General features: G+C 36.2%; 1 protein-coding gene across 1 annotated transcript; it reads right to left on the bottom strand.

Moving 5' to 3' along the window:
- Nucleotides 1–1661: 1661 nt before the first annotated feature.
- On the bottom strand, nucleotides 1662–19954 carry CCDC18 (coiled-coil domain containing 18; the record flags this gene model as incomplete). The annotated part of the gene is made up of 19 exons (XM_009695731.1): nucleotides 19824–19954; nucleotides 19490–19646; nucleotides 19052–19219; nucleotides 17950–18059; nucleotides 16934–17062; nucleotides 14856–14952; nucleotides 13978–14099; nucleotides 12134–12443; nucleotides 10662–10765; nucleotides 10392–10552; nucleotides 9516–9736; nucleotides 8605–8715; nucleotides 7656–7787; nucleotides 6742–6876; nucleotides 6088–6165; nucleotides 4439–4555; nucleotides 2907–3074; nucleotides 2297–2439; nucleotides 1662–1825 (listed from the first exon to the last, which is right to left on the bottom strand). Coding segments are annotated over exons 1-19 (2758 nt in total), but the record flags the coding sequence as incomplete, so codon positions are not given.
- Nucleotides 19955–20552: the final 598 nt, after the last annotated feature.

A 20552-nucleotide genomic window follows, 5' to 3' on the forward strand; every position in this document is an offset into this window, starting at 1 on the left:
CCCACTGGGGGAGAAGTTCAGGTTTGAGACCATTTAAGCAACCTGAAGGTGCACAAGCCCATGGAACCTGATGAGGTGCATCCGTGAGTCCTGAGTGGACTGGCAGATGAAGTGGCTAAGCTGCTATTCGTCATATTTGAGAAGTCGTGGCCCTCCAGTGAAGTTCCTGCTGCCTGGATGGAAAAGGGGAAACATAACCCCCATTTTTAAAAAGGGAAAAAAGGAAGACCTGGGGAACTACAGGCCAGTCAGTCTCACCTCTGTGCCCGGCAAGATCATGAAGCAGATCCTCCTAGAAACTATGCTAAGGCACATAGAAAATAAGGTGATTTGTGACAGCCAACATGGCTTCAACTAAGGGCAAATTGTGCTTGACAAATTTGGTGATCTTCTACAATGGGCTTTCAGTGTTGGTGGACAAGGGAAAAGCAACTGATGTCATCTACCTGGACTTGTGCAAAGCATTTGACACCGTCCTGCATGACATCCTTGTCTATAAATTGGAGAGACATGGATTTGATGGATGGACCACTTGGTGAATAAGGAATTGGCTGGATGGTCACACTCAAAGAGTTGCAATCAATGGCTTGATGTCCAAGTGGAGACCAGTGATGAGTGGCGTTCCTGGCGTATTGGGACTGGCGCTGTTTAACCTCTTTGTCAGTGACACAGACAGTGGGATTGAGTGCATTCTCAGCAAGTTTACTGACGACACCAAGCTGTGTGAGGGAAGGGATGCCATCCAGAGGGACCTGGACAGGCTTGAGAGGTGGGCCCATGAGAACCTCATGAAGTTCAGTAAGGCCAAGTGCAAGGTCCTGCACATGGGTTGGGGCAATCTCAAGCGCAAATACAGGCTGGGTGGAGAATGGATTGAGAGCAGCCCTGAGGAGAAAGACTTGGGGGTGTTGATTGACAAGAAGCTCAACGTAACCCAGCACTGTGCGCCTGCAGCCCAGAAAGCCAACCATATGCTGGGCTGCATCAAAAGAAGCATGACCAGCAGGTTGAGGGAGGGGATTCTCCCCCTCTACTCTGCTCTCGTGAGACTCTACCTGGAGTACTGCGTTCAGCTCTGGAGCCCACAACACCAGAAGGACATGGATCTGTTGGAGCAAGTCCAGAGGATGGAAATGAAGAAGATCAGACAGCTGGAGCACCTCTCCTATGAAAACAGGCTGAGAAAGTTCGGGTTGTTCAGCGTGGAGAAGGGAAGGCTCCAGGGAGATCTTATAGCAGCCTTCCAGTACTTAAAAGGGGCCTACAAGAAAGCTGGGGAGGGACTTTTTACAAGGGCATGTAGTGACAGGACAAGGAGCAATGGCTTTCAACTGCAAGAGGGAAGATTTGGATTAGATATAAAGAAGAAATTCTTCACAGTGAGAGTGGTGAGGCACTGGCAGAGGTTGCCCAGAGCACTTGGGGATGCCCCATCCCTGGAAGTGTTCAAGGCCAGGCTGGATGGGGCTTTGAGCAACCTGGTCTAGTGGAAGGGGTCCCTGCCCATTGCAGGGGGCTTGGAACTAGAGGATCTTTAAGGTCGCTTCCAACCAAACCATTCTATGATTATAAAACAGGGGGAAAAGGAAAATGTCTAATCTAATACATACAGAGAAATAGCATGATGAAAGGAAGCCTGAGAAACAAAATAGAGAAGTTACCTTCGCTTGCCTTTTCATTGAGCTCTGATCGTGCTTCTTCCAAAGTAATATCCAACTGCTTTATCTGCATTGCTTTGTTTTCACTATCTTGTTTTAATTGCACTACTTCTTTTTCCATACCAGTAAGTTCATTCTTGCACTGATCCATCTCCAATTTAATTTGCCTAAATAGAAGAAGCAACCAGAACAAAATGAACCTTGAAATAACAAAAGCAACATATGTATGTCCTTACACGCTCTAAGACAACAAGCATTAGTGAATAAAATAGGAATAAAAAGAGTCACGTTGAGTAGGCTTTTCTCACAATCAAAACCATATTCTTTTAAGACTACCAAGCTCTCCTAGAATCTACTATCTAGAATTACGAACAACTTCATATACTTCTGAATTGAATTGCATTATGTAGTCCCATCGTAAGGCTAAATAGGTTGCCGGGACATGCGTTAATTCCATTGGAAGACTGTTCCAGAAACTCAGTGCCTCTGCTAATTAGGAATCTCCCTTCTGATTTCCAGTCTATGCTCATACAGAGACTGAACTGTATGACTACATAACTGAATACCATTTCAGACAGCAATCTTTCTTACTGATATGTCTATCTGCAGAATATACCTCTCAGTTATTCTGAACCTACCTGATTGTACTATTAAGTTCATCCACCTTCTGTCTGTTTAAATCTGCTTCCTGAGCAGCTAGGCAAAGTTTCTCCTCTGCCTTTCTCAACTCGTCTTCTGCATATGCTTTCTGCTTCTGAAGCTCTTGTTCCAAATTTGATACCTATTTAAAATGGTATTAAAAAGCGTTGATACTTTTAAAATACATACACAAGAAATACACATCCTTATCTTGCAACTCACAAAGCAAGTTTTACACAACGGATTTCTTTATAGTCTAAAATTGTATATAATTTAAAACTAGAACTTTGCAGTCACATTTGAAAGGCAAATAGTTTCTAGTAAATATAACAAGACTCAACTTTCTGAATTTCAATACACCTCTCCTGAATTGTAGTCTAGGGTATGATTTTCCAAGTGTTTAGCCACTCTAATGCTAGTTAGAGTTTCTGATAGCACAGAACCTTGTTTAAGACAAAACAAACCACTAAACTCTTTATTTTAGATATATCTAAAACAACTATCAACTCAGTTATCAAAGAAACTTTCAGATTTTAAAGGTATTACAAAAACATACATAAAAGCATTTAATTATCTGTCTTTAGGTAGACACTTCTCACCATACTGTACCTGTTTTTCAAGTTTAATTTGATTATCTTCCAGCTCCTCATTTCTAATTGTTTCTTGCTCTAACATTTGCTGCTGATGATGCAAAGTTTGTTGTAGGAGAATATTTTGTTCACTTATGTCCTGAATATTCTGATCTTTTAGCTTTATTTCTTTCTGTAAATAACAAACCTGAAAACACATTTATTTTCCATTACAATAAAACATTTTTATTTGCACTTGCATCAGCTATTCTTTTCAATCTTAATGAGCACAGAATCACACCTATGATTCAGTAAAACTTTGGCTCTGAATTTAGTTGCATTACAGTTTCAACAGTACATAACACACCTCATAATTCATCACCGAGTTGTGCTTTATAAAGTGAGGAAAGTAGTAACTTATCAGCCCCAATTTTTGACTTCTTGCTTTCTAAATATACCTAAATTAGTCCATATTTTAAAAACCTATAACACAAACATTTTTCATTTCTAAATTACTGAACTACTTTTCCCTTCTGTCACTCTTCTTTATTTCATAGAAAGTCCTTGATTTCCCCTCAAGATTTTGTTCTCAATCGTCCCCTTTATTTCTTCCTGCCTCTACAACAATAGTCATTCCAATAAAAAACAGGAATATTGAGTGCCTAACTTGTTACATGTTGAATGGTCTGATTTCTCAGTGATGAATGCCAAGAATTTTCTGGAAAACAAAGCAAAACAAATGCTTTTAAAAAAAAAGGGGCGGGGGGGGAATATCACTAACTGCTCACCCCAAAGTGGAAATAGTGACTCTGATACTTACGAAAATATTAGTCACAAGTACAAAGCCTCACATGCTACCCTCAAGTTTCACACAGCATCCAGTCTCTTCGTATGCAGTGTAACAACAGATTTTAGGGCTTAAAAAACAGCAGTAAATATCACACGCTTATATGTCACACAGACCATAGATTTCCATCCAGTTACTCCTGCACAAGGTCTAGTAATCTCCAGTTGACTAAAGCCTCTCTCTCAGCAGGTAGGACAGCAATGACATGAACAGCCTAGTATGATAATTAGTTCATGGGGTTAGGCATCCCCACAAATAAAAATTCACACTAATAATATTTAAACTTAATTCTTTCTTCTTTTCATGTAGTAGTGGAAAGTATGATAAAACTCAGGGGCTTGAAGTAAAAATTTTCTTATGCCCAAGACTTCTTCCCTGTTAAGATACCTGAAACACAAATCAATTACGTGCCCCTAAGTTTATATTGCAATAGGGCACTCTCCTATTTTTTTTTCCAAGATAATGCTTTTTCACTTAATTCTGATTTTGTTACTTCTTTCAACAATTCCTTTATCTTTGTACTTCTTTTCTCTAAGCTTATCCAATGTTTCTCAGTTATGATTTTCCCCTTTACCCTCACAGAATATATAGTCTTTTCCCAGCTTACTTCCTATTCACAGCTCCTGCTGCAAATGCTTTGTCTCTTATTTCTCAAACTTTTAGATTAAATCATTCATAACAAGTGTTCTCTGCAATACAGAAGAGTTATTAAAACAAACTGTTACCTCTTCAGATCTTTTTTTTAGCTGATTTTCAAATATCTCCTTGTTTTCTTGTGACTGACTCAAATACAGTGTAACTTCTTCCTTACATACATCTAGTGCTGACTCAAGTTGTCTCACCTAGTTGAATGTAACAGATTACTTTAAATTGCACGGCATGGTTTTTATTAACTAGTCTAAAAAAGCTGTTAAAAATCATCTTTCTGTAAAATGCCTGAAGAGCTACATTTTTATCTAAAGAGTATTAAAACAGGCATGGAACATTACGAAAAACTTTAAAACTGAAATAGTATCCAGAAATTTAAATTATTTGTGAAATTAAATTACAATATTTTAGATTGTGTTTAAAGCAGATGAGACTATCAATTATGAGAAGATATTCCAGTATTTGTTAGTAGCTAGAATTTAAAAGCAAACATATGCCCAATACCAAATCATTAATCCACCACATTTTATAACATACAGAATTATATAAATAAATTCTGAATGATCATACGCGAGTTGTGATTAGTCTTTTTCAAAAAAAACATTCAGTTCTTAATACAATTCCTCTCAGAAAGCTACTAAATAGCTTTTTTTTTTTCCTTTCTACACTGAGAGACAGTGCCTGAGTTCTACCAAAAGGGAATGGAAAAGCTTTCAGCAATGTCAACATTGTTAATCTATTTTACCCTTTTACTATTAATTTGGATTTGAGTAATCTCTAGCAAATTTAACCTCAGACAGATAAGTTATAATGAACAAACCCCCAGAGGTCTTAAGCCATAGTAATTAAACTTTTCTTAACTGTTTGGTTTCAATGCTAAAAAGACTATTCTCATAAATGAGAATTGTGCTGAATTTAGCTGCAGATTGGCTAATGCTTTCAATGCTACCAGTTTTCCAAACCATATTGGATTGTAGACCTCTCTCCCCACCTGAGTCATGAGTTTTTTGAAGAGAAGTGATAATGGGTCTTAATTTTAAATCTGTGAAAAATATCCCAAATACGACAAAGCCACTTGGATAGAAAACTCGTCCAACTCAAGTTCAGAAAGAGCATGCTACCAGATAAGTCCCCAGTATCTTCTCCTAGTGATATCCTGAAGATTTAATACTGTTTGAAACCTGGCTGTGGTAAATCACCACATGGCAACGGTTTATTAAAATACTGTTGCAAGTGCTGCATGGAACATATTTCTCAGGTGAACACTAGGAAGAGGCACAGATGGCTAAAAACACGACCAATATTATAATATATCACATATGTCTAAAATAAATGTTGTATCTAGAGCAAAAACCTGCCTAACGTTATCTTTGTTAGACAACATTTTACTTTAAGGGTACAACGAGCACAAATCTGCCCTGTTTGTAACTACAGTAATTTTATAAAGCAATTACACATTGCATAATCTTACTGCACGTTTCACCATACTACTTTTAATAAAAAAAAAAATCAGAAAAAAACCCAAGAACAAACAAACAAAAAAACAAAACACAAAAACAAAAAAAAAAAAAGGAAAGACTTCAGGTTAATGACTTCTGAAATATTTGCATGAGACAAATTTCTATAAAGCAGCCTTAATATAGCTTTTCTACAGAGGATAAAAGAAAATACACCATTACTGCAAACTTTAAAACTATTAATTGAAAATTACAAAGAGCTCACTAACTTTGATTGTTTCTTCTGTTAACTGACTTTTCAGCATCTTCAATCCTTGATCTTTCTTGACATTTTGATTTTCCACTTCCTGTTTGTACACATATTTTTATTCAAGAGGACAAAATGTAAATGTAGTAACAGTAATTTAACTAATAAAAACTTATACTAAGAATCAGGAAAAAAAAAATAGATCCATATATTTAGAACACAATTGCTTATATACTGTACTTGTGTACATCATACTCTGAAGTGAATTTTGTTCCTGGCAGGCGTCCCTTCATATTCTGCAGCAACAGGAATTATTAAAAGGAATAAAACATTGCCATAATAGAAGATTCTTGGGTTTCCACCTACAGCAGAATAGATGTAATTGTACTTTATCCAGATCTCTTTCCTTTGATTAGAGCAAGAAGCCCAGGGGGGAAAACCAGAGAAAAAAAAAAGATACAAAATAATGAAAGGTCATTAAAGTTTGTACAATACATAGTAGTAGCAGCAGCTGGGGACTACACTAGATTCAGTCAATTACTCAAACAAGAATTAAGAAGCAAAAACATAAGTGTATTATTTTCTCCAATTTTTCCTTATGTTTATGGATATGCTTTTCATCTTTATTGGTCACTTGTTTGATTTGCATTTAAAGAAAGTCACGAGCCAAACTTACCTCTCTGCTTTCTATCAGCAGCCCATCCAATGATTCAATGTGATGCTGTTTATGTCTAATATCTTGTTCCAAAATAGATATGATTTTCTCTTGTTCAGTCAATTGTTGAAGTTTCTTCTCCAGCTGTGTCTGAAGCTGTCCATAAGTAAGTCATGGTTTATTATTTTAATAAGCTTTTTCAGAGAATTTGTGCCTCTAAATATGTCATTCAGTTCTATTCACCTATCACTTTAAAAATGAAAAGTAAAAACGTTCCTGTCATAAGCAGTATTGCAGAGTCTTAAAAATATCAAGAAATCCCAAATGCTTAATATTTTAAAGCAACAGGAGAATCAAGAGAATGAGGGCAGGCAGAGTGTAATTGTCATCAGCCAAGATAGTAAGACATGCATACATTCTTCAGTAAAAGATGACAAGCTCCTTGAACAGCTAGAAATAGCCATGGTTATATTTCTAATCACATGAAGCAACAGAATTCTTCTCCAAAGACTGAAAAACCTACCAACAGTTCTCCCTGAATACAGATGCTCATAAGGCTCAGGCTGGCAGAGGTTCAGCAAATGAGAGAATATTGTTAGAAGCTGTCATGGTTTAACCCCAGCAGGCAAAAAAGCTAATTTTTTTTTTCTCCCATGTGTTTGGAGCAAAGACCCAACAGTATTCTTCCTAAGTCCCTATCTGTCTTCAATTGAGCCGAAAAGAGGATATGAATATCTCAGAGGGAAATTATGAGGTTGCATAGTGTTAGATGGAAAATGAACTAAAAAAAAAAAAAAATCAACAAATGTAGGGAGAAGATACAACTTTTTAATTAGACATCTGCCTTAGAATTACTAAAAAGACAAAGAAATTAACATAAGAAAAAAGTTACCAAGCATATTGCTATACATACTAGCACACAAGGAAGGTCTTACTAGTTCAATCTGTTTCTCCATCTCTTTGTGTTGCTCAAGCTGAACCAACTTTGCTTTTTCAAAAGCAGAAGTTATTTGCTCATGTTCTTTGCTGATAGTTGTTTCTAACTCATAAATGCGTCTGTTTTTTCCCTGGCAAACAGCAACAACAAAAAAGACTTAATAAAATTATTTAGCTGTGATATTAAATAGTGTTTTATTTGACGATCAAGTTCCTAGATTTCCTAAAAGAACAACACAGAAAATACTGAAGTTATACACAGCATGTTTCATCTCAAAGCATGTCACACCTATAACACAGGTATAGAATGCCACTAAACGCAGCCAGTACACAGAAATGAGGTGTGTGCCAAGGTGGACCGCTGGCACAGATTATAGCAACTGGAGCAAGGAACTTCTGACAAAAACAGAAAGAAACTTTATGTTCACATGGATAGATGGAATCTTTAAGATATGGGTTTCCATTTGAAAGGGACCACACAAATAGTCTCCTTTTCTAGTAATCCTGTCCCCCTTCTCAAAACTAAAAAAGTCTGTATAACAATACCCAGACTGGAATTTACAGTGCTCCAACTGTTCGATCACCTTCTTCACTTACTACCATTGAGAAGACTTTTTTATTCACAGGTCTACATGTATTTCACTGAAAAAAATGGCAGTGCTACAATTGATTACAATAGGACCAGATTTTCATTGCACTATGGTCACGAGGAAAAAGTAACATGTTCATTACTAACTTACCATGTTCAACGGCACAAAAAAACTAATGTTTTATTTGAAGCCAGATTCAGTTTTTAAAAACTGCACTGTCTAAAAAATGCACAGATTGTTTAGCAGATATAAAAGTCTATTCATTTTGAATATGTGGAATAATACTGTTTTAACTTAAACTTTAATCTCCATTTATGTCTTTTTACATAAATGTAATTTCTTACTGAGAACATTTTACCATGAGTTCCTGTTCCAACTCAGTATTTCTTGCTACAGCAGCGGAATAAGCAATAGTCTTTTCTTCCAACTGTTTCTCAAATGCAGAAAGTTGAGAAGATTTCTTTGTTATCTGAAATTAAATATGGCACAAAACAGCATGAAGACAACTGTTTTGTATTTATTCAAGTATTTGCATATACTTTCTTACCACCAATTCCATTTTAGCTACTATTTCCTAGTACTTTTAATTAATTATTTGTTTGTTTATTTTTGTATGACCTATTAAAATTTATTACTTACAGAGAAGAATTCAGGACAATTTACCTCAAATTTATCCAATTCATGATAATTATCAGTGCCATATGAGTGAATTAGCTATTACAGATTTAGAACATCTATGGCCGTTATTAGGAAATACTCGAAATTCTATTATGCTGGAATTCTACAAACACATTAGCACCAAAATGTAAACATTAGCATTTTAACTTATTCAACTAGAAAAGAGCTAGCTGAAGCTTAATGTCTTTCTTTTGTGACTCTCTGGTAATAATGTTAAACTCTGGCAACTATACTAACATTTAATCAGAAAAAATGCAACTGTTCCTTCAACATCTATTTCTCATGATTACACTTTAATTCAACCATACCAAAGCAAAAAAACTGTGCATATTTTCCACACAAAAAATCAAAATAGTAGCAGTGAAGTCCACTAACTACATCAGTTTTAAAATGAGATTTCTGACAACTGACAAATAAGGCTGCTCTCTAAGTTTTTCTGCTTGCTCAAAAGTTTATTTCCAGTTTTGCTTAAGTAAGTCAGATTTTAAAATTTATATGGCAACTGCAGTTTTTCCATAAGTATTGTCTTAACTATCTTTGATTACTGAACTAAACAAAAATGACATTTTTTCAGTGCTGCTAAAAACTTACTTCTCTCTCTAAACTACTAGTTTTTGAAGCCTTCTTCAACAGGTCTTCTTGTATGATTTGAAACTGACTGGCTCTCTGAGCCATGCTGGTCTTCAAAGAAGAATTCTCATCATCTGCTTTTGTCAGTTTAGTGCGTAATTCTTCTATCTCTTTCTGGAATCTTTGCCTCTCCTTTTCAAATTGTTTGCTGATATGTTGCAACTGTTGGCATTTTCTCCTCTCTCAAAATATTAAAAATAATTTGTAAAAGAACATACAAACCAGCACTCAAGCAAATAATCATACAAATCATAATCCTCTCCAAAGAGAGGAGAAATGTAGTTTAATGACAGCATATTGAACTAACATATACAGTATTCAGAAACAAGACTGTTTATTCCCCCCCGCTCCGATATGCAACTGAAAGCTGTGACTCATGAAAAAAAAAAACAAACAAAAAAACCCCAAACAAACAAAATTGAAGACAGCATCATTATATAGGTGCCCTGAAATAATTTCATGGAGCAGTCCTCATAGTAATTGCAGAAGTGATTGCAGAAATTCTGCAACAGCAGGATATAGAGAAAAGGATCAAAGAAAATACGGAGAACTTAGTATAACCTGCATGAAGAAAAAAAATACATGGTTCTATTTCAACACAACTTTGGATATTGCTGAACAAATAATTTAACTAGCAAAAGGAAGAATATTGTGCCTCGAGAACATGACAATTTCCAAAATTCCAAGGTGGTAAAATGCTCCCTGTTCAATCAAGCCATATCTGTTAGCTCAGAGATATATTTAAAAAAACCTATAAAAGCAATTTAAACCCCACCAAAAAATTCCTATTCTGTGGATTAATCAAACAGAACTGCACAGCTATTTCAGTAAGCTTACCTCCTTGCCTTCTGATCAATTTGACAGGCTCTGTTTCCAGGCCACACAACCTGCTATATTCTTGTCCTTCATTATTGTTAAAAGAACGCTCAGCTCCACTACAGATAGTTAAGTTTGCATGAGGCTTTTGAGTTTCTGCTTCTTTCATTGCCAGTTTAACGCTATTATAAAGGAAGAGACAATTATTCAACATACTTTCTATGTGCTAGTTCTAATACTACCTTATTATCTGCCTATTCTTGCCATAATTCAGTAACCATAAAGTTATACCTTAGGTTTGCAATCAAAGGTTTATTCGATTCACAACAAGAATCAGAGCGCGCTTCTTTTGTTGAGGAACTGGATAGCTGGTGTTTCAAGTGGTGCCATTTAGACTAAAAGTTAAGGGAAAACCAAGATCAACGCAAAATTGACTTTTTATTGCTTCACAGTGTGATTAATTCATGTGTTATACTAGCACATAAATTTCAAGACACATTTGCCAGGATGTTAAAAGTTTTGATAACTTGATCATTAAAACTATTCACCTAAGTAAGTGCTTGCAGAGCACTGCAGGTTTATCTCACATTAGCAGAAATTATAGGCATTAAGGCCCTCTGAAACTGAGACCATTCCTTTAGATATCTTTGTACAGGTACTGAAGCATGAACATTTTTGCTGTGAAAACTTAAATAAATGGAGATACTATCAGTAATTCCATGTTCTGAACTTCTCACATCATGTTTCCTTTCAGATTTTGATGACTGCATTTAATATCATTTTTTCCTCAAGTTACAGAGGGCTTCTGAATATTTCATTAAATCACTAGAATAATCCCAGATTTTTCCAGAAAACGTAAATGTATTTTCCAAAAAGTGCCCTAAAACAATTTTTAAGGCTCTTCCAAATAAATGTCTATGGTCACAACAGCCCAAACCATCATTTTTATACAAAACTACCATATTCTCTTCAGCAGAGGTCACTTTGGCAATTCCAAAATTGTACAGAAAGCATACTTTTGATTTTGTTTTCATTACAGCTACTCACATTTATATTTCAGAAATAAAGATATCTGATGCAATCTGTACTCCTGACCTCATATGTCTCTCTAGCCCTTCCTGACTTCCCAAACAATTCTTCCAGTAACCTCAGTCAGTTCACAACTTTGGGTTTTTTACATGACTCTCCCAATCACAGTCAGTTTAGTGATACACTTCCCCAGGACAATCTTCAGGCTCATAAGCCAGGGTGCATCCTGGTAAAACAAAAGTTCATTCGCAGCCAGGGATGGTGTGCCTTCTCTTTCCCAGCAAAAAAAGATTCCTACAAATCTCTCTCCTGCTCTAATTTCTCCGTAGCTGAGGCTGACACATCGACTCTGGCTGTGTGACACAATGTGTGCCCCATATGGGAAATGTCATACTGTTCTACTGAGAACCACTTCTGCATCATATAATAGGATATCACCATGCTTCAGAGAATATACGTTCATCTGAAGAATCAATACACAGAACAGAGGAATGGAAAGTATAATTTTAAATGCTTGCTGATTAATCAATTCCAAAGCACCTATTCCTTGTTCTTGAATGAGAAGGCAAAAGTAAAATATTGAAATTAAGAAAACATCTCATCCATGCATCTTGAAAACCACAGATATTTTATTCAGATTATTTCTCAAGAACATCAAAGGATTTCCATGCCATGTCAGCTAGAATTGTTTAAGACACATAATACAGTTTTTAAGGATGTATCAGTTACTGTACCTCTTCAGGCGTACTTAGAGACAACTGGGAAATAATGGTTTCTAGTATGTTGAGCTCTTCCCTTGAATCTTCAATTTCTTGATGGCATAATTTCAAGCGGCTATGCTGCTGTGCAGTAAGTGCTCTCAGCTCTGCATTTTCACTTTTTAGAGCATTTTTCTCTTTAAGTAGTATTTCTTTTTCACTAAGTTCACTCTCAAGCTCAATTATCTTCTGATCAGACCGAGTCAGCATTGATACCATTTCAGTGTTCTTTGCCTCTAGAGTCTTAATTTCTTCTTTTGTGCTATGATTTTCTTCCTTTAATTGCCTAAAAAAGTATATCCATTTAAAAGGCATAGCTCAACATAGAGGATTTTCATTATTAAAAGTACTAGAAGAACAAGCCATAACTATACTGTTTCACTAGTTTCCTCCCTCTCAAAATCTAGGATTAGCTCTATACAAAGGACAGAAAAGTCTTCACTGCTTTACTAAGCTTTCACTGTTCCTAAGGACCAAGATGAAAACTGCTATCAGCAAACAAAATGAGACAACAAACTACTTTTCATTCTTAATCAACTTTATTAAGTGCTATTAGGAGAGTCACTGGTAGGAAATAGATCAAGGTGGCTTGAACTGTACTGAAGCCAAGAAAATTTAAAACCAAGATAAAATAACTATATAACAATACCTTAAATCACAACAGATGAAGATAATTTCCTAAGACTGAGCTAGTCCAGCATTCTGCTACTAACAAGAGAGGGAGGGGTCCTATTTCTTCTCTCTGCCAATTGTTTTTTTTAACCCATCACAAACTACTTACTTTTTTAGGTACCTGTTGATTTAGCAAACTGAATTAGCTCAAAGGTCCTGATGGGTGCCAAACCAGTGCAAGTTAGCAGAGAAAAGAGGGCAGTCTGGGGGAAAGACCACCATCAGCAGCAGAGAGCTATTGAACAGGCTTAAGCTAGCGTAAGGGTGCTCACACACTGCCTACCCTTGCCAAAACAGCCTAAAGAACAATTGTTAAGACAGGAATGTGAGTGTGGACAGCATATGTGAATGGGATATCCAAAACTGTCTGAAAAGGTGTTTGTCCAAACCTAATAATGCTAAAGACAACCAGCTGACACTTGTCTTCCCTCAAATTAACGAGGGAATTACTGAAAGACTTCTGAAACAGAGGAGAATTCAGCTTGAAAAGAAACACACACAAGGAACATAAAATTTGTAACAGTGGGAAAGGACCTTGGAGTGGGAACACAGTAGCAGTCAAAACCTGGTTTCACACCTCCAGAAGTTGCAGCCAGCATCACCACCTCTGTTCAGGCCTGAATGCAGCCTCCTTATCAGATGCCAAGAGCATCCTTCATTCTAGCTGGGAACTGACAATATGGTGTGCACCAAACAGGGACTCACACCTGGCGGTGTAAGTGAACTCATAGGGTGCTTTCTCATTGGCACGTACATTAGCAGGCTGCAGGTAGCAGAACAGGTATACATAAAACCAGAGTACCCACAACTCCCACAGAAGCACTGCGTGACCAAGGGAACTTGCACTCCCAGAAGGCTTGGTGGGGTGTTGCTTGTTACTGAGAATGGGGCTGCGTGTGTGATTAGAACTTTTAAGGATAGTTCTAGAAAATAATTTACAAATTTGTAAGTGTATGCTAACATTTTTTCACCTGTTTAATATTATAGTCTGTCCGTTGTATTGCTGATACTGATCCCAAACGTTCAGTGATGCTGGTCTTTATTTGGTCTGAACTACACAAATTGAGCAGTATGTTCACAGTGACAGTTGTGACACACAATTTCTTCTCAAATAACTGTACAGAGATTTTTAAAAGCCTTTGCATTACCTTAGTTGCTGTTCTAGGATGTCTAGATCCTTTCTGTAGCTGACACACTTTTCATTCAACTTCTCTTTTTCTTTTTCACAATTAATTAAATGTTTTCTCAAGACTACTTCTTCAGCTTTAACCTTAAAAAGCAATTGTTTTTGTTACTACTGTACAACAAAAATCTAAGCTTCCATGGCCAACAGGCTTTTTTAAAAGAATACTAGGCTGTTTCTTTTTTTCTTTCTGGTAAGCCTGTAGATAATTCTATTGTTTACTGTTGGGAAGAAAAGGAGAGGGGCAAAGAAGTTTTCTTTTTTTCTGTCATTTAGAGGAAAAAGTAACATTATTTTGATTTAATATTTTAACACATATTGGTGGCTGGCAATCTCATACCACAAGGAAAGAAGTCTATTCAAATAAAAATTCTTCATAAGATGTGTCTCAGGCCTGTATTTTCTCCTCCCACAGGCAGGAAGCATTTACAATTTTGACCACTAGAACTTTGGAAGATAACTTAATTTTCATCTTAGCTCTTCTCTAGCTCATATTTAATTGAACAAGTTATACAGATGGAGTCAAAAGAGTTCTTTTAAAAGGATCGTATACTTTTAAAATGTAAAATTCCCAGCTGGCAAGCAAGAGACAGAAGTAACAGCAGCAGTATTAGGATACCTCAAAGATGCTGACTGTCCAGACTGTGCAAAGACAGTTTAAAACTGGATAACTGAAGTTATCACAAACAGTTGCTTACCCTGTCCCACCTCTCTTAAGACTTTGCCACCAACAAGCAGAAACAATTGACCCATTGCTGAACCTGTTGCTGTTTCCTGCCTAGCTTCTTGGAAGAAGGAAAATCCTAATAGCATGGCAAAAACAAGTGAAGAAAAAACTCTTACCTTTTCTAATTTTTCAGTTATTTTCTCTTTATACTTTTTGAAAGCTCTTGTCAGTTCCTCTGCATTCAATAAAGCTTCATTTCTTTGCTGTTCTGCTCTGCAAAGAAGCACACCGATTTTAAAAATCACAAATTTCAGTTGTTTTTAGTAACCAGGAGGTAGTTACAAAACAACTACTAAATTAATTGCTCCAGGTAAATTCCTTTCTTCTTCCAACTTTCCAAGCCCTAGATAAAAGAAGTTTCCACGAGGCATAAATTAATTTTAAATACCATTTTTGCATTGCATATTAACATAAACAAAATTCCAATAAGGCTAAGAATGTAAAAATAAACACTTTTGATTCCCCTTCAGGAAAAGTTTGATTCAAATCATCCTCCTGTCCCTATCAGTAAAAGCCTGGTTTAGGGACTGGGACAGCACACATGATAAGGAAGCAGAAAATAGCAGTGCTCCTTAAAATTTAAACTGCTTAGGGGAAACTAGAAAAGATTTTGATACTGAAGAGAGCTCTCGTGATGGAATTATGGTGTGACTGACAGGAACTGATCAAAGGATAAATTATTTGGAGGATACTGGAGAGATGGCATCAATAGTAAATGAAGCTGAGACTGGGATGATATCACGTGAGCAACTGTTCAAAGCAGCAACTCAGGCTGCCTACTATTTCGCTCTATTACTCTGTGCCCCTGCCCCTTTCTTCTTTTCCCCTATCGTTACTCACTAGGGAAGAAGTTGGAATGGTAACCTCGGGACAGCTCAGGCATGCGGCTGTTCAGGACACCCAACACAAGTACACAAGAATTACCGCTGCTCAATAACATTTGTTTCTCTTCCACTAAGGGAACTGTGGGGATGGGGCAAGTGCCTCATCTAAGTGCAGCCTACCCTCAGATCGCTGTTTCTTAGTCTAAGGACTACTGCCCATTTGGAGATGGCAAAAGTATTCAGAGAAGGGGATAAAGGGATTTCAGAATAACAAACAAAATAGCGTTAGTCTAAAGCGCTTCAGTTTGCTTAGCCAAAGAATAGTAACTGGCTGTAATTACTGATTAAAAGCAAGCTGTAATAATTGTTAATACTAACCGTAACACCGTATGTTGCCTTTAACACCTGGCAGAAGCTCAGTTTTTCCTAAAGTAACAAAATATTTACATTTGCAACTAGTAACTAAGTACAGCAAGTTCCAACCTCACATGCTCTGAATGAACAATGAACATAAATCAACACACTTCTTCACCACACCCCACAGTATTTCCATTTGACTAGCAATAGGAAGGTTAGAAGTAATTTCATGGGTAAATAGACAAGCTAAACAAGGGGTTTGCATTGAAAAAAGGCTCAAGAAATGCTTTCCTAAGTCATTAATTCAGTTAATTTTTGCCCCAGGTAATAGAGTTAACTGAACTGGGCAGGTAGGAATCTTTTTATTTATTCCTCTTGTTTCCTTAAAATTACATTTTGGAGGTGATAGGATTGTATATGGTAACTTCCAACAGTTGAAAGAAATTACCTAACTCTCCCAGTAGCCACACAACCACTAGACTAAAGGAGGCAACAGGAAAGGGAAATAGGGATTGGGATGGAATTACAGCACCCTTTTCAACAGTACCATACAGACATGTAAGATCAAGGATAACATAAAAGTGTTCTCTTGATTAAGCTGTGCTTCTATCACTTTCCTCACACCAACCTCCAAAATACAGCACTCAGTACTGTTGAATACTGAGTACTGAGCATACGCTGTAGGTTCTTGCAAGACAAAGTATAAAGTAATTCAGGAAAACTATATTCTGGACACATTTCAGCTCTACGCTGTAGTAGATCTATTCTAGAAGGGAAAAAGCAGGTGATAAACTAGTTACTAGCATACGATAATCAGCCTGCAACTACCAGCAAATTTCAAGATTTAAAAAGTGCCTATTTAAATTACAATTATCTTCACACAGAATTTCCCCATTTTTAAAAAGTAATATCCAGAAAGCAGAGAAATAATTTGATTCCACAAAGTAAACCAATGGAAATAAACACTTATGCGCTATTATTGTGTATTCAATTTATAAAAATTACTTAGCTACCTCTTTCCTTGCTTGCTTTGTTCAATTAATTCGATTTTCAGATTTTTATAGTCCTTTTTATATCTTTGCAACATGTTTTCTCTTTCCATTCCTGTTTTCTGGTTTTGATCTAGTTTATCTTCTGCATCTCTAGCAAATAAACAAAGCATAATTAAAACATAGGAACTTTTTTGTAAAGAAACTGGATTTTTGTTCTTTTCAGCATATAATGTTTGAGAAGTGCTAGTCAAACGTGCTGCAACTCTCAAAACAACGTTTGGAACACCCATGGTCTCCAGCAGTATGTCTGCAGTCTGGAGTCGTGTCCAAACCTCATCAATAGGCATCAGGTGTCATGATTGCCAAGGACTCAGATGGCTGACTTTGTGTCATGAGATCTGAACATAGAAATCACCATTTTTCTGTCAATAGGTATGACTGGTCAGTATACACATGTGGGAAACAATGCTAAAATATCATTTAAATAGAAGTATTTTAACTTGTTTTGTGAAGACAGACTACTGAGGTATTAACTGAATATTACATAGCACGAGGTTGTAAGATAAACTGACCACCAGGTATGTCTTCCTGACAGCCTCCGGACACTATTTACATTAGCTTTATTGGCCATTTGCCTTGACTAATACATTCACGAAGAAAGGATCCTTTATGCTACATGCTGTACAGTCATGTTTGAAAACACGTATGCTTGTTTACTACAGAAGATACGCAGTCATGTAGAATACAATCACTCTAGTGAGTTATAAGGGCACATTCACCTTTAGCATACATTATAAAATGATTTCTTTTACCAGTTTTTATTATTTTTTTCTCCATTTCTTGAAGTACATTCCCCACATATAAGATATCAGTACAAAATAAAACACCTCCCCTCTCTTATATATGGCTCCGAAATGAAAGTTTCAAGCCCCAGATTACATGACCCACAGAGTATCAGTAATTATGTCACCCTGAAAAAGAGATTGGACTAGCAAGCAGACCACAATAAAATGTTGATTTAAGAGTACACTTATTACCTCAGAATTTTATCTTGAGCTGAAACTTCTGCTTCCAAGTTTACAATTTGTTCTTTTAACTTCGGAATGCTGACTAAATGCATACCTAAAGTTGATTCAAGATAAGAAACCTGAAATACAAACATATTTGGGGTTTCATTAAGACATGCACATATACCTTCAGGTGAGATGCACAAGAACAATCCGCTTACTGAATGACACAGTGCTCTTAACCTTACTGTAGCAGGTGCTTGCTCATCTACACAAACTGACCTCCAATTTTCTGCTCATTTAACATCCTGCCAGTTCCCTAGCACCATTCCAGTGTGATATGTTGTCTAGCAGACTGATTTCTTTGTATGTTGATCTTGTCTCTTGCTTTTCCCCAAAAGTTTATATCACGGTATTTGCTCTTTCCATGCCAGACAGTCAAATGTTTTGTTTATATACTTATTTGTACTGTCTTGGAGATAACATTTCTCAAACAAAAGCATTAATCATAGCTATGTTTTATTAATATTACACATAAACCAAGAATATAGCTGTCCTGAAAAAAACTGTACACACAAATGTATATTAGATCAGTAATGATTTATTAGAGACAGTATTTCCTTCTAACTCACCTTCACTTTTTCAAAATAGCAGTATTAATCCAACCTGAAAGGTCAACATTTTTCATTTCCAAGACAAATGACTACTGTGCCATTATTATTCACATCAATTCAGACACATGAATGTACACTACTAAATACATTATGGAACTATTTTCTTATGTAATGTATTCTTCATTCGGTGACTTACTGGCTTTAGATTAAACTTGGAAACATGAATAGATAGAATTCATAATTAATATAGTTGTTTTGCTCATGGAGAAATAGATTCCAAACTATTCTGTTCCAAGATTAATGCTGAATATTATGAAAAAAATACAATGTTAAACTTTAAATTTTAAATATTAAATTTAGATAGATTAAGACAAGACCAAAAAAATAGCATGTTCACCTTGGAATTACAGACTCAAAAGTCATAGTCACTGGGGCAGATTTTTGGGTTTGGGGTTTGTTTGGTTTTTGGTTTGGTGGTGGTGGTTTGTTTTTTAGATGAATACACTAAAGATACATACTCTTGTTTTTGACTGCATCAACTCAAAGTTCATTGTTTCCACTCTGCTCTTTAGGTAATGGTTCTGAGAAGCCAAAGATGCATTTTGCTCTTGAAGGGCATCCAGCTTCTCCTCAAGACGTTTGTTTTCTTCCACAGTTTTATCAGAAGTTGGGGATACTGAGTAAGACTAGACATAAAAAAAAATTTTTTTATAAATATATACACACACACTTATATATGCATATGTAAGCAATATATACCTCAATGAAAACTCTGCAGAACAAAGGCATTTAAATCATATTATGTTTAAGAGTGCTCTGTGATATAATCGCCCAATTCTAGAGGATATCAACTCCAAGCTCTAAAAGCAAAAAAACCCACCCCAAATAAATTCATAAACGTAACAAAGGATAGAAAACAAAAGTAATAAAAGTAAGTAACAAAGTGCAACACCTACTTTTGATTTTTTTTTAAAATCCTGGAAAGATGTTTTAACAGCATTCTTCTTACAGTTCGAAAAGCCTTGATAGTTGCAATTAGGCTGAACAAGGTCCTCCAGAGTGAAGTCTATAGCCTCATCGAAGCAGTGACCATAACGCTCACTTGTACGAGTGCTAGGAGGGAGAGTAAAAAGTTGCTACACTATTTTTTCTCTATTATTTTTTAATTGCTCATAAAGACTATTCAAAAGAAAAGCACAAAAGGAGCTACGTGCAATAACCCATTACACTAAATAAGACAGAATTACACTACAAGAGACAGGCTGTTCTCATTCCCGAACACACTCATACCTGAAAAGCTCTTCCTCTACAGTTTGTAGGTTTTTTTCAGTTCTCCTCAGCTGATTCTGTAATGACTGTAAATTTGCAAGCAACTCTTCATCAGCAGCACTTTTAGAGCAAGACCACATACCATACTCCATTGGTACCACACATATAGCTAAAATAATATTTAATATTAAAACATTGTTAAATGCATGTAAATACTATTTGCAAAGATACTTTTAAAAATACTGAAATAAGTCAAATAGAAAAAAAAGGAAAGGAGGAAAAAAAAAAGAAAGATACAAAAAAGGAAATACTGAACTTCCAAATGTAAACGTACATTTCACACACTACCTCTTCCCACATTCACTAGGTAAAAATTACTCTGTACAAGTTGTATTTTTTGAGAAAAAGAGCTTTATATGTATTTATAATGAGAAGCTTCGTGAATTGCCACTTATGAAAACTGGAAAAACCTGCTATACGTTATACAATGCATCTGAGTTACTTCAGAAGTCCCATGCAATTGGCAGGGTGGTTAAAAAGGTAACAGCGCACACACAACGAATACACAAAACTTGCCTCGCTGTCTAGTGACCGGTGAAATTAAAAAAAAAATCAGAGGAGCAAGGACTTGACAGCACGGAGGACGCCAGCTACTAAGCTGGAAGGGCAGCCTTCACCACAGCAAATAAGACTTCGCAGATAGGGCTTGAGATATTTTGACGGGAAACGGTCAGATGATTCAGAGAAACC

The sequence above is a fragment of the Cariama cristata genome, unplaced genomic scaffold (genome assembly GCF_000690535.1).
Source record: "Cariama cristata isolate BGI_N322 unplaced genomic scaffold, ASM69053v1 scaffold23292, whole genome shotgun sequence".
Classification (NCBI taxonomy): domain Eukaryota; kingdom Metazoa; phylum Chordata; class Aves; order Cariamiformes; family Cariamidae; genus Cariama; species Cariama cristata.